General features: G+C 45.1%; 1 protein-coding gene across 2 annotated transcripts; it reads left to right on the top strand.

The window, feature by feature from the left end:
- Window positions 1-6,815: 6,815 nt before the first annotated feature.
- Window positions 6,816-10,882, top strand: SRSF5 (serine and arginine rich splicing factor 5). 2 transcript variants are annotated; one of them, XM_035113464.2, is made up of 8 exons: window positions 6,816-6,968; window positions 7,641-7,788; window positions 8,089-8,159; window positions 8,268-8,366; window positions 8,473-8,542; window positions 9,684-9,757; window positions 10,055-10,165; window positions 10,257-10,882. In XM_035113464.2, exons 2-8 carry the CDS (start codon window positions 7,663-7,665, stop codon window positions 10,504-10,506), a joined length of 801 nt encoding a protein of 266 aa, XP_034969355.1. In that variant the 5' UTR covers window positions 6,816-6,968; window positions 7,641-7,662; the 3' UTR covers window positions 10,507-10,882. The 2 variants fall into 2 exon arrangements, with proteins under 2 accessions (XP_034969355.1, XP_060129814.1); XM_060273831.1 differs by lacking the exons at window positions 10,055-10,165; window positions 10,257-10,882 and having other exon boundaries at window positions 8,779-9,709.
- Window positions 10,883-12,621: the final 1,739 nt, after the last annotated feature.

Below are 12,621 nucleotides of genomic sequence, written 5' to 3'. Positions count from 1 at the left end.
CAGCTTTAATAAAGATCAGGCTTAGGGCTTCCTGTTTCCGGCGGTGATAAATGGCTAACTCCCCCACGATACCTCAGCCCATAGCTGCCAAGTACTCTGTTTTCCCCGGGAAACCCCCGTTTTTACTTCCCTTTTCCCGGTGGTCCCCCGTATCACTTCGTCTCCCGTTTTTCTCCTGCCAGCAGCCATTTTTTTTCTTTCTCATTTGCCCTTCTATGGGCACCAAAAATGGCCGCCGCCGGCTTCAAAAGTCCCATCTACGCATGTCCAGAAGTGCATAGACGCGACTTCCGGTGTCGGCGGCGGCCATTTTTGGTGCCCATAGATGGGCGGAGTGTCACCGGAAGTTGCGTCGATGCACTTCCTGACATGCGTACAAGCGACTTTCAAAGCCGGCGGCGGCCATTTTTGGTGCCCATAGAAGGGCAAAGCGACACTGGAAGTTACGTCGATGCAACTTCCGGTGTCACACGGCTGCCGGTCCCGGATTCTGCAGTCTGGGACTTGGAAGGTAAGCCCCACCGTGCCAGTAATTCAGGGTTGATATGGGGGTAATTAGCCCTGACAGACTCCCCAGGGTGGGGGAGGACTGTCTCGTAGACCCACAGACCGTCCGAGATTGTCAGCTTGCATCAAGGTGCAAGCGGCAGGATGCTGGGTCCCAGAACACGACACGGCTGGCACTCTCCGAAGTCACTCTCATAGCTGGAAATATCTGCCTGATAAAATAATTAGATTTGGACAATAAACAGACATAGTCTGAAATGAAGAAGACTGAGAAAAAACCAGCAGAACTGCACAGTCCCTGGTGTTTAACCTCGGATTTCAAAGAGATTCTCATCATGGTGTTTGGATCATGGAGGTGACTGGTATGTTCTTTTTCTTCTTCTCAATACCTACAATTGTTTTTCTATGCCAAGCCTCATTAGGAAACTTTTTAAAAAAAGTACAGATGGACTTCTATTTATAATTAAGTATTCAATTGCATAGCTTTACTTAGACTTGAAAGACTTAATAAAGATAAAAGAACAAACAAGAAGAAACTTGTTAATTTGACGCGGCACAGAAAAATGAGAATTCCTCCCTTTTTCGAGGGAAGTGGGAAATACTTGCTAGCTGACTTTATAATGACTTGAGACAACAATTTTGGATAACATACAGTGCATCTGTTTGCAGAATTCCTTCATTATGAGCAAGAGAGAAGGCTAAATGGATGTCTAGCAATCCCCCTTCTAGGGCCCAGATTGTGTGGTCTCAGGGAAAGTTGATCAATCAACAAATGACTTATATCTGTGGAATACAGTTCATTTACATTGCAATATTGCAAACAGTATGCTCAAACGACAGGCTTGGACAACAGCCCATATTGGAATAATTTAACAACTTGGGAGTTGCTGCATCATTAAACTTTAAACAATAGACTTGGACAACAGCCCGGATTGGAAGATTGGAATGAAGTCAGGAAAAGCTGCGCTGGCAAATAGACAGTTGAAAAAATATATATACACAAATAAAGCTGTACTCAAAAGGATGAAGGGATATATGATTTCTGACATGATTGAGAATTGCATAGTCAGGGATGGAGAATTGTAAAGCGTTAAGATCGGAATGTGGAAAATATGAGAACAACAAGAAGGCAGGAATGAAAATATCATAGCTGCCAAGTTTTCTCCTTTCTCGCGAGGAAGCCTATTCAGCATAAGGGAATTTCCCTTAAAAAAAGGGAGAACTTGACAGCTATGGAAGATATTGGAGATATACTTCAGAGGTCCAGACTATGGGAAGCCCGGAATAATTAATAAATAATAATTTGGATTGTAATTTGGTTGTTTTTCATTTTCGTTTATTGTTTTTAATTGGATTATGATTATGACTTGATGGATATGTTAATTGGCTGTTTTTATTAGAAAATCAATAAAAATGATTTTAAAAAATAAAGAACAGGCTTGCTAGCTGCTTTGCTTCTCAATATTCTCCGGTTGGCCTCTGTTATTTTCTCCTACTGATGGAGAACCTACAAAGGACTCTACAAGGGCTCTTGTGGGCCCCATAAGGGAAAGGGAGCGGTTTTTGTGTACAACAGCTCTGAGTCAGCTTAGCCTAGCTGTTTGATTGATCCTGCCTCTCAGCTCTGCTTCAAGAGAAAAATACAGGGTGCAGATTGACTGATCTTAAAGCCAATTGCTGGAGAAAATCAAGGGTGGGGTGGGGGGAGTCATAGCAACCTGGTTTTTTTTAAAAAAAGATTGAAATGTCTGTTTCTTATGTTCACATTCTTGGAAGAACAATGATGATCAAAATGACAACAAAAGGCAAACAGATTAATAAGAGAGAAGTGCTTATCCTTCGGCAAAAATCCCTAAAGATCTACAGTGGTACCTCGCAAGACAAATGCCCTGCAAGATGAATTTTCCGCAAGATGAATGCGTCTTGCAATCTGATGGTGACTCGCAAGACGAATTTGTTTTGCGAAAAATTCATCTTGCGAATTGCGCTTTCCCATAGGAATGCATTGAAATTTAATTGATGCGTAAGGTAAAGGTAAAGGTACCCCTGACCATTAGGTCCAGTCGTGACCGACTGTGGGGTTGCGCGCTCATCTCGCATTATTGGCCGAGGGAGCCAGCGTACAGCTTCCAGGTCATGTGGCCAGCATGACAAAGCCACTTCTGGCAAACCAAAGCAGCGCATGGAAACGCCGTTTACCTTCCCGCTGTAGCGGTTCCTATTTATCTACTTGCATTTTGACGTGCTTTCGAACTGCTAGGTTGGCAGGAGCTGGGACCAAGCAATGGGAGCTCACCCCGTCACAGGGATTTGAACCGCCGACCTTCTGATCAGCAAGCCCTAGGCTCAGTGGTTTAACCACAGCGCCACCTGGGTCCCTTAATTGATGCGTACCTATGGGCAAAAAAAGAAATTTCAATGCATTCCTATGGGAAACTGTGATTCGCAAGACGAATTTTTCGCAAGACAAATTGACTCGCGGAACGAATTAAATTCGTCTTGCGAGGCATCACTGTATAGATAACTGGTTGCATGGGAGAGGTATGGAAAGTCGCAACACTCCTTTTAAACACGCAACCAAATAACACCAGTACAATATGGTACCAGCACCCTTGCCCCAATGCACTGCTGGTGCAAGGTTACTCATGGAGCTCTGCGTAAACAGAGGCAGCCCAGTTCTGTTCAGTGGTAGGAATGTTCCAGGCATGCACAAGGAGTAAGGCATTAAAAGGCATTCTGTCAACACTACATGCAAAGAATGGGCTCATTGTTTGACCCATTTTACTCAGAGCGGATATTTTTATGATAGTGATTGCTGTGGGCACAGCAATGTTTAAGAGCAAAAAAGGAAATCAAAATAAAGAACGATGGGGTTGTTTTTATAAGGACTTCCACTTGCCAAGGGAACTTCTCCTCCCCCTGCTCCCCCAGTTCTGTTCCGGGTCCGCCCCCCCCAACCCTCTGAAACAGATTTGGGGAGCTGGTATGGGTTTGTGGAGTTGGTAGGGAGAGGGAGGGAAAGCTTTGCTGTGCAAGCAGAAGTCCTTGCACGAATGGAGCAACTTTGTTGGATACAGCCCCGGTGTCTGTATGGTGTTAATTGGTGAAACAGCCACCGTAATTCTGCTTCGCTCACAATGCAGAGAGGGAGATGGCTTGCTTGTTTAATCCCAGGAAAACAGGAGTTCTAATGCATGCAGTGTGCTCAGGGCCGTCAAGCCCATCCTGCGCCGTGGTGCAAAGGTCCCTCCGGCGCCCCCCCCCGTTTCCCAGAGTTACTGACCTTTACTGAGCAGCACTTTGCCCGGTGCGGCATGGTGGAGGCGCCCTCCAGGCATTGCTGCTCCGGGCCGCCTTGCCGCTGGGGTAACCGCTGCTGCCGCCGCTGCCCAAGACTTGCGCGGCGTCGTGGCCACCGGTTGCCGTGGAGGCAGAGGATGGCAGCGGCCTCAGGACCCCCTGAGTGGGGAGCGCTTTCCCGCCTCACAGCACGGCCAGCAGGAGGAGCAGCAGCCCCGGCCACAGCTGCCGCATCGGCACCCAGCGAGGGCGCACAGCCCTTGAGCTTCCTCTCCTCTCCTCCTCTTGAAGCAGAATCAGCGAGACTCCTGCCTAGAGTGGCAGCAGGCGTGTGGTGCCACTCTAGGCAGGAGTCTCGCTGATTCTGCTTCACGAGGAGAGGAGAGGAAGCTCAAGGGCCACGCGCTACTGCCGCCGTGGGGGGGGGGGGAGCGCCGGCAGCAGCTGCTCCCAGACACCAGCCGTTCAGCGCCCCTTCTGCGCCCCTGATGGCCAGGCGCCCTGGCGCCTTGCGCCACCTGGCCCAGGCCTAGAGACAGCCCTGAATGTGCTACAGTCATAACACCTGACCCTTCAAATGTGCTATTTAAATGGAAGATATCAAAAGAGGGGGTGGTGTTACAGCAGTGGACACTGAGTATATCTTTAGGCAGAAGCGGGAAACCTGCAGCCCGCAGGTCAAATTTGGGCGGCCAGTCTGTTTTTCCCAAACCATGCCTGCTTGCCCCACACCTGGTGTCCGCTGGAATTGCTGCTCAAGCAGCTGATCCATGAGGAAAGTTAGGAGTTCAGTTCTGTTTGATGGCTATTTCCCCACTCAACATGGGTCAACTTAGACAGGTGGACCGGATCAGGGCCAGATTTATGTATAGGCTAAGTAGGCTGGAGCCTAGGGCCTCTAAATCTAGGGGATCTCACCAGATAGGCTAGGCAAGCAAGCTCTCCCATAATCAGGGTCCCTGGAAGGCTGGGGGACTTGAAATTAGTTCCTCTAGATTGGGGGCACTCCAATTCAGGGAGGTTACATGATACCTTAAAACAGAGCTTTCCAAACTTTTCATGTTGGTGACACACTTTTTAAACATCATTTCGTGACACAGTAATTCAGTTTTACTAGCAAACTGCACCTTCACACTACAGCCGACACACTATGGTAATGCAGGCATAGGCAAACTCGGCCCTCCAGATGTTTTGAAACTACAATTCCCATCATCCCTGACTACTGTTCCAGTTAGCTAGGGATGATGGGAGTTGTAGTCCCAAAACATCTGGAGGGCTGAATTTGCCTATGCTTGCACTAATGTGTTACAACACACAATTTGGAAAGCTCTGCCCTAAAACAATGTTTTTCGTCACTGGGCCCTCTAGGTTCTGGGACAACGCAGAAGTTCAAGTGGATTTGAAACCCCTTCCATAGAGTAAGAGGCAATGAGACAATCATGTAAAGGACCCACAACTGACCTCTAACCACTTCTGTGTTTGCCTCTCTATATGTACAGTAGCAGAGAACCTCAATTTCCTGGTGTTTGTACCTTATCACACATAAAACCAGGCATCGTGCATGCGTACATAAAGCGTTTTGCTTGATACTGCAGAAAGTGTAGGGAAGCACTTCCAATTGGAAGCATAAGTACCATAGCAGGAAATTAGCCAAAATTGCTTTTGCCTCTCCTTAGATAGGGATCTGTCCTTTGTTCCTTTATGCTACTCTGTAAAACATTGTTTGTACATAGATGATGCTGTAGAAAATAATAGTTACTGAGCATCCAACATGCCTATACTAAACAGGGAAGAAAGGTAAGTGGGCTGCGATTGCTGGAAGAGGTTGCATTTATTTGTATACATTTTGTTTAATGTTTTTGATCTGGGATTTGTAAATTTAATATAATCCCTTTTCATAAGCTTTTATCAAGCTTCACAACTTAGCTTGCGATAGAGAACTATCATCCTAAGAAAGGAATCAAACACTATCAGAACAGGCAGTTTAATTAATAATCCTGTATACAAACCTTATTATTATATTTATAACACGCAAAAATTTCTGTAGCAATATTATGGCGGTGAGCAACGAAGTTGCATTCCTTATAAAAAGCAAAAACAAAATGCATTTCAAATCCGTTGCATGATTTTTCACCCCGCAACCACTCCAACCAAGATTTAACCATCGTGCATACTGGAATTCTGGGAAGGTGCTGGAGAAGTCGGGCCTGGACTGCAAAGCTGTGCGTTGTGTAACCGGGTATTTTTTATGGAGGCGGCCGTCGTCGGCAGCATGACGAGCTTAATTCAAAATGCCGTCCAAATCCCTTCATGTTGGCTCGTGGATATTATAGAACAAAAGTAGGAAATGAAAGGCTGCCTCCGAAAGGAAAGCTCTTTAAGAAAAAGAAAAGAAAATCGACACCGCTTTATGGGAGCAAAGCCTGCAATGCTACGAGCGTTTAGACGGGAGCATGTCCCAGGACTTATTAATAAACAAGCATACAATCACGCTGGATTTAAGAAAATCTGCAAATGCTGCATCGTAAACACGATGCATGGTAAGGTTTATGAGTTAACTCGAAATGGGGAGACTAGCCAGCCCCCCATTCCGGTGCTTCGCCCACTTATGCAACATCACTGTTACTTGCACGGACTTATTTACCCTCCCTTGACTATCCATCTACTCTATTCTTTTCCCTCTACAGCTGATACGAGGGGGAGGCTGATAAGATGAGGAGGCTGTAATGGGACGCCTAGTATTGCTGGGAAAAACCCGATAATCTCCCAAGACCAAGAGCCTTTCCCTTTCAGCTTGGCGTGAGACACCAACTCCATCAAGCCCCCTCGCTGCGTCCCGACTGCGCACGCGCGCCGGCCAACCTGACCCGCTTATTCTCTTTTCTTCCCCTGACTCAGGAGAGCCGAAATCCCTCCCCCCCCCCGCCACTCCACCGCTGACCTAGATTTTTTGCATCCCGTTCCGCCTATCCATGAGCGGAAAGGGCGTCACGTGCCTTTTCAGTCACGTGGTACCAGCTTCCATTTTGTGGCGCAGTCAGCGACCGAACTACCCAGTCGGGAGTTAGACGCCGTTGGGGAAGGTTCGAGGTAGTTGATTGCCGAGTGTCGATTGGCGTCTGCGCTGCTTCAATCAAGAACGACCGATCATAAAAATATAGGTTCGTGCAGATTTTGCAGCTGTTGGAAAAGGTTTGGAGACTGCGAAGAGGGTGGGATCAGGAAAGGATGAAGCGGCGTGAAGACGGAATATCCAGTTAGCAGGTCAACGGGGAGGGTCGTCCTTTTGACCTCTTGTAGGTGTCGGAAGAGGGAAATGGGGGGCCTGTGTTTGAAGGGTGGCTGGGCGCGGCCATATTTATTAGGTACATATTTATTTAGGCCGCGGGGAGCGCAGGCGGTGCCGCTGGTGAAAAGTCGAAACGAGGGGTGCGGCGGGCGCCCGCCGCCATTTTGTGGAAGAAATGGCGTCTGGCGAAAAAGCTCGGGCCTGCGGTAGAGAGCATGCGCGGGTCGGTCGCGCCGAAGACTCGCAGGGCTGGTCCTCGGCCCTATGTCATAAAAGGCGAAACGCATGCGTCGTTCTCTGATTGGCTTTGGGGAAAGGTGCTTGGGAGCGAATTCCGACTGGAGCAGCAGGCGTGGAGGCGGGGCTTGTTTGGCGTTCTGCCTGCCTTGATGTCAGATTGCGGCAGCGAAAGGCGGAGCCGATACTGCGGCACAGTCCAAGGGGCGGGCGATGCCAGCAGCTGCTGACCTAGTTTTGTGGCAGCCATCTTCGGTATCTCTGTTCGTGGTTTCCTGCTTAACGCATTGGTGTTTTTTTTCTACAGCTGATTCATCTTCAGATACACCATGAGTGGTTGTCGTGTATTCATCGGAAGGCTCAATCCAGCCGCCAGAGAGAAGGATGTTGAAAGATTTTTCAAGGGATATGGACGCATCAGAGACATTGACTTGAAAAGAGGCTTTGGATTTGTTGTAAGTGGAAATAAGCCGTTCATGTACAACTAGGATTTCAGGGGATAAACGGATCTCCCTTTTTTGGGCGGGAGGGGGGGATCTGCCAGTGGCAAAATAATGCAACCAATTGTATTTTTAATGAAATAGAAGCAATGTTCTAAATAAAAATAGTTTGTTGTAATGTGAAGGTCAAATGTGACTTGAGGATTTGAGGGAAAGTGTAAAAAAAGCTATGACAATGGCGTTTAAAATGTCATTCTGGTTTTGTTACGTTAATTGACTACAAAGCCAGAACTCAGCAGATCCTATTTTTAACAGGAGTTTGAAGATCCAAGAGATGCTGATGATGCAGTCTATGAATTGGATGGAAAAGAGCTCTGCAGTGAAAGGTAGATCATAGTATCTTAACATTTCTTCCCCAGATACTGTAGTTTTCTGATCTGAGTGATTATGAAAGCCTGAGCAATGAAATAAATTTGTTTGGTCTGTCTTTCTAGGGTTACAATTGAACATGCAAGGGCCCGTTCTAGAGGTGGAAGAGGCAGAGGTCGATACTCTGACCGTTTTAGTAGCCGCCGTCCACGAAATGATAGAAGGTATGTACATAAAGCTAGAGCTAAACATGGTCTAGAGGACCTGACAGACACTTAATTCATTTTTTATTAGATGTTGCTATTGAACTAAACATTTTGTTTCTTCCAGAAATGCTCCACCTGTAAGGACAGAGAATCGTCTCATTGTAGAAAACTTGTCATCCAGAGTCAGCTGGCAGGTTTGTTGAAACATGATTATCTCTTAGACATCAATTAATGGGTATGTAATATGTAATATGTAAATTGTTTTTTACTAGAACTAATTTTTATCTTAAGTTTAAAACATTATCAGAATTATTAATATTTAATGCTTAAATACATTTTAAAAGTAGATTAATGGTAGAGTTTTTAATGTAATTTTACCTTGTTTTCAAAATCCATTTTAACCACTTTAAAAATCCATTTTATTTGCCAGCCTATCTGTGTCGTTGGCCTTATGACGAGGAGTGCCTGTGGGTTATCCTAATCGTTCTGTCTTGGTCACTCTTGGTTGGGCCTGGTTGACTTATCCAGTCAGCTCCTCCAGTGTATCAGTTGGCCACCTCTAGATCTGTGTTTGCTGGTCTAGACGTAATCGATGCACTTCCTTAAAGTGCCGGGTTGCAGCGATCCCCGAAAGTTAAAGAGCTCTGATTCCTAAGTTGAGAACTGTACCTCCTGTAACGCTTCGAAATATGATGATGATGATCGAGAGAGTTGAAAAGATACGCATTAGGTGGTCGTTGGAATCCTGATCGCAGTAAAGTGGTCCTTGGTGTAACTTCACAAGATTAGAGAATGTCTGGATCCGCCAGTAGTCTGCTAATAGGGAGGGCTGTGCGATTAAAGGCTTCCTTCGACTGGGTAGTGTTCTCCACATGGTTGGCGAAGAGCCAGTCGGGCATATATCATGACGGTACCTTCGATCGCTTAATGCAGTTTGCTGCTTGGCTAGCCTAGGGAAATTTTAATGAAGGTAAAGTAAACTATATTTTTAATGACATATGGGGCACAAAATAACTGGTGTTTTTGTAAATGTACTGTTTAATCATAAAACATTTCAGAATGCTTTTCTGCGAATAAACTGTTATGCATTCTGTTCAGTAAAATGTATAGACCAGTAACTTAAATGTTAAAAGTTGTTGAGCATTTTGCTTAAAGCAATTTGCTGTTTTCATTTATTTCGTGCCCTGATGTATTCTATCAAATGTAGAATTATCTACAATTGTGGCATCTGCCACATTGTAATTCTTAACACCTTTTCTTACAGTAGTATTTTTAAAAATATTATTCATGAATATTGTTTACTGCTTTGTCTTAACGTGTTTGATCTTGTGTTAGGATCTCAAAGACTTCATGAGACAAGCTGGGGAAGTAACCTTTGCAGATGCACATAGGCCCAAGTTAAATGAAGGGTAAGTATCTTGCAGTAATAGTGATTGAGGTATGGAGTAATTATAGTTCTACTGTGATAATGTATACTGTACTGTCCTTTCTTGCTTGGTGTCCTCTAGATGTGAGCATTGCTGTGCTGGCAAAAGTTGATACGAGTTGTAGTCACAACATATTTGGAGGACACCAGGTCGGCAAAGGTTGATGTATAGTGTTGGAGAAAGGTCTCTCTTATAAGAAATAGTAAAAAGACTATAGTAAAATGTTCTTTTTCTCTTAAGCTTATTCACTAATTTGCATGTCCTGTTTTATACTACTAGGGTGGTTGAATTTGCCTCTTACAGTGATTTAAAGAATGCTATTGAAAAGCTTTCTGGCAAAGAAATAAATGGAAGGAAAATAAAACTAATTGAAGGCAGCAAAAGGCACAGGTAAGAATTTTAATTTAGAAATGTTTGCATATTGACATGTTTGAGATCTGCGCAGAGGAGAACCTAAAATGAATATTTTATTCCATTACAGTAGGTCCAGAAGCAGGTCCAGGTCTCGTAGTAGGAGTTCCTCAAGGTCTCGTAGCCGTTCTCGCTCCAGGAGCCGCAAGTCTTACACCAGATCTAGGAGCAGGAGCCGTAGCAAGTCACGCTCAGTTAGTAGGTCTCCTGCCCCTGAAAAGAGCCAAAAACGTGCTTCCTCAAGTAGATCAAAGTCTCCAGCTTCTGTGGATCGCCAGAGATCACGCTCAAGGTCAAGATCTGTTGACAGTGGCAACTGAACAAATAGCTTGCCCTGGGGACTTTTAAATCATACTTGCTATTAGTTGTGGTAAGTATGTGACTCCTGGGAAAGAGGAACTGAACGGGGTGGGGGTGGGTGGGTTAACAGCTTTGTATATGTGGACCACACAAGTTTCTGAATTGTATTGTCTTTTTGATAATCCTTTTCCTGCTCACTTCATTAAGTCAGAAGTGCATAGCTTTATGTATATTGCTAGAGCTCTTTGAAGAAAACTTTTTGTATTTAAAGAGAACCCTACTTTTGAACATTTTTAGTTCTTGGTGTACTCCAGTATATGACACTTCAGGTGTTGAAAATGTTTTGTTGGCAGTAGAGCTCTACACCAGCTGTAAATAAAGCTTTATTTCAGATTTTCCATGCTTCCTTAGTGTTCCTGCATTGGCTTGGTCTCCCATTATTAATTAAATAAAATGCTATTAAAGTTGTGTGTTTTCTTTTAAAAAAAAGTTAGCATATAGTTGGTTTATATGTACACAATAGTTTACAACTACTGAGCAGGAAATGAATGGGCAAGCTTTTCAGAAGAACAAATCTGCATGAATGTAGGCACTCCATTTGAGTCTGGTTTTGAATACAAGGGGAGCTGGAACTAGAACATAGGTGGTAAATCCCTAAATTGCAGAAAAACTGCAGGACTGGAGGTTTGCAGAATGGAATTTCTGCACTGACAGTATAAGATAGTACGTAATGTTTTTTGTGTGTAGATTCCACGTTTTTTAAATGTTTAAGAACATTTTAATCCACACACATTAAGCAAAATAGAAACATTGTCACCTGACCCCACACCCTCCCCCCATCTACCCCTCTTCCCCTTTCCTCCCCAATGTCTCAACAAATGAAACGGATTTGTAAAAATATTATTAGAGGCATTGCACATACCTTTGTAAACCAAGAAAACCTTCAATAAAAAAAATATTAATCACTTTGTGCCTAATGACCCTTTAAACAGCTTTTTTAGTCCAGCTGTTTGCCCCCTTTCCCTAATGGGTCTAGCTGCACCTGGAAATCCACCAGTAGCTACTTGAGCAGTTGAGGAGAGATTCACACCCATGAGAATAAATTGACAGTTCACAAGAAAAGCGCACAAGATAAAGGTTTAAATGAATATGTTGAAATTAAATTAGAAAATTTAATATTTAAAATAAAAAATTTACTCTAGGCATTTTGAGACTGCAAATTCAGAAGCAGGGCCATGCATACTAGTCATAGGCCTGGACCACATGGTAGGCCCCATTTCAAGAACCTTTACCAAAGGGTTTTGGGTTCCTATTGGGGGGTGGGCATAGTAGGTCTTCTCAAAATCAGGCTGAAGCTAATTGTCCCTGCCCGCTTTGTTCTGGGCTATTCGAAGAGAAACCAGGATTATGAAGAAGCTAGGAGGATGTGTTTTTCCTGCTGCCTTCTGCCAGGCCCACAAGAGGCTGGGTTAATGCATGCTTTTCCAACTGACCTCATTTATAGTGCGTGGACTGCATGATATACGTGCCCAATTGTGTGCAGGGTGGTGATGGGTGAGCTGATTATGGAAGGCCAAGCCCAGTATAGATTTCTTGCAGCCTTGTAAGATTTTTATAGCTGGAGATCCAGAACAATTCTCGCTAGAAAGGAAGGGGAGGTACAAGGATTATTATTAGTTAATAATCCTTGCGCGGAAGCGGCAGTTGCGGGCCTTTCTCCAGCCGCACCTTTCACGCTGCCGCATTATCGCCGAGACGCAGGCGCCGCTGCTATTGGGCGAGGCGGCAGCTAGCGAGCCCGAAATCTGGAGCCGGCCGGACTTGCCAATTGCATTTTAAGCACCCCGCCGACGATCGCTTGTCCTACCCATATACTGCAGATTCACGCCGTGGCGCTTTCTTAAGCTGCATAAGGAACCGGGGACTGCCACATTTGCGGAGCCGCTGCTTCTACGTCCCCACCTCTGCAATGCAGGGATAAAGACGCAGCCAGAGCAGTTCTCGGCGACTCCCCTCTTCCCTCCCCGCCTGCAATGCGGAAGCTAATAAGCATTTGCTGCATATATATTTCTCAAATGCCGACAAGCTAACGCGAAATATTCGCAGCTTAGGTCTTCCTTTTCTGGGGTCGGGAC

The sequence above is a fragment of the Zootoca vivipara genome, chromosome 1, assembly GCF_963506605.1.
Source record: "Zootoca vivipara chromosome 1, rZooViv1.1, whole genome shotgun sequence".
Taxonomy (NCBI): domain Eukaryota; kingdom Metazoa; phylum Chordata; class Lepidosauria; order Squamata; family Lacertidae; genus Zootoca; species Zootoca vivipara.
This window is presented reverse-complemented; position numbering and strand designations above follow the sequence as displayed.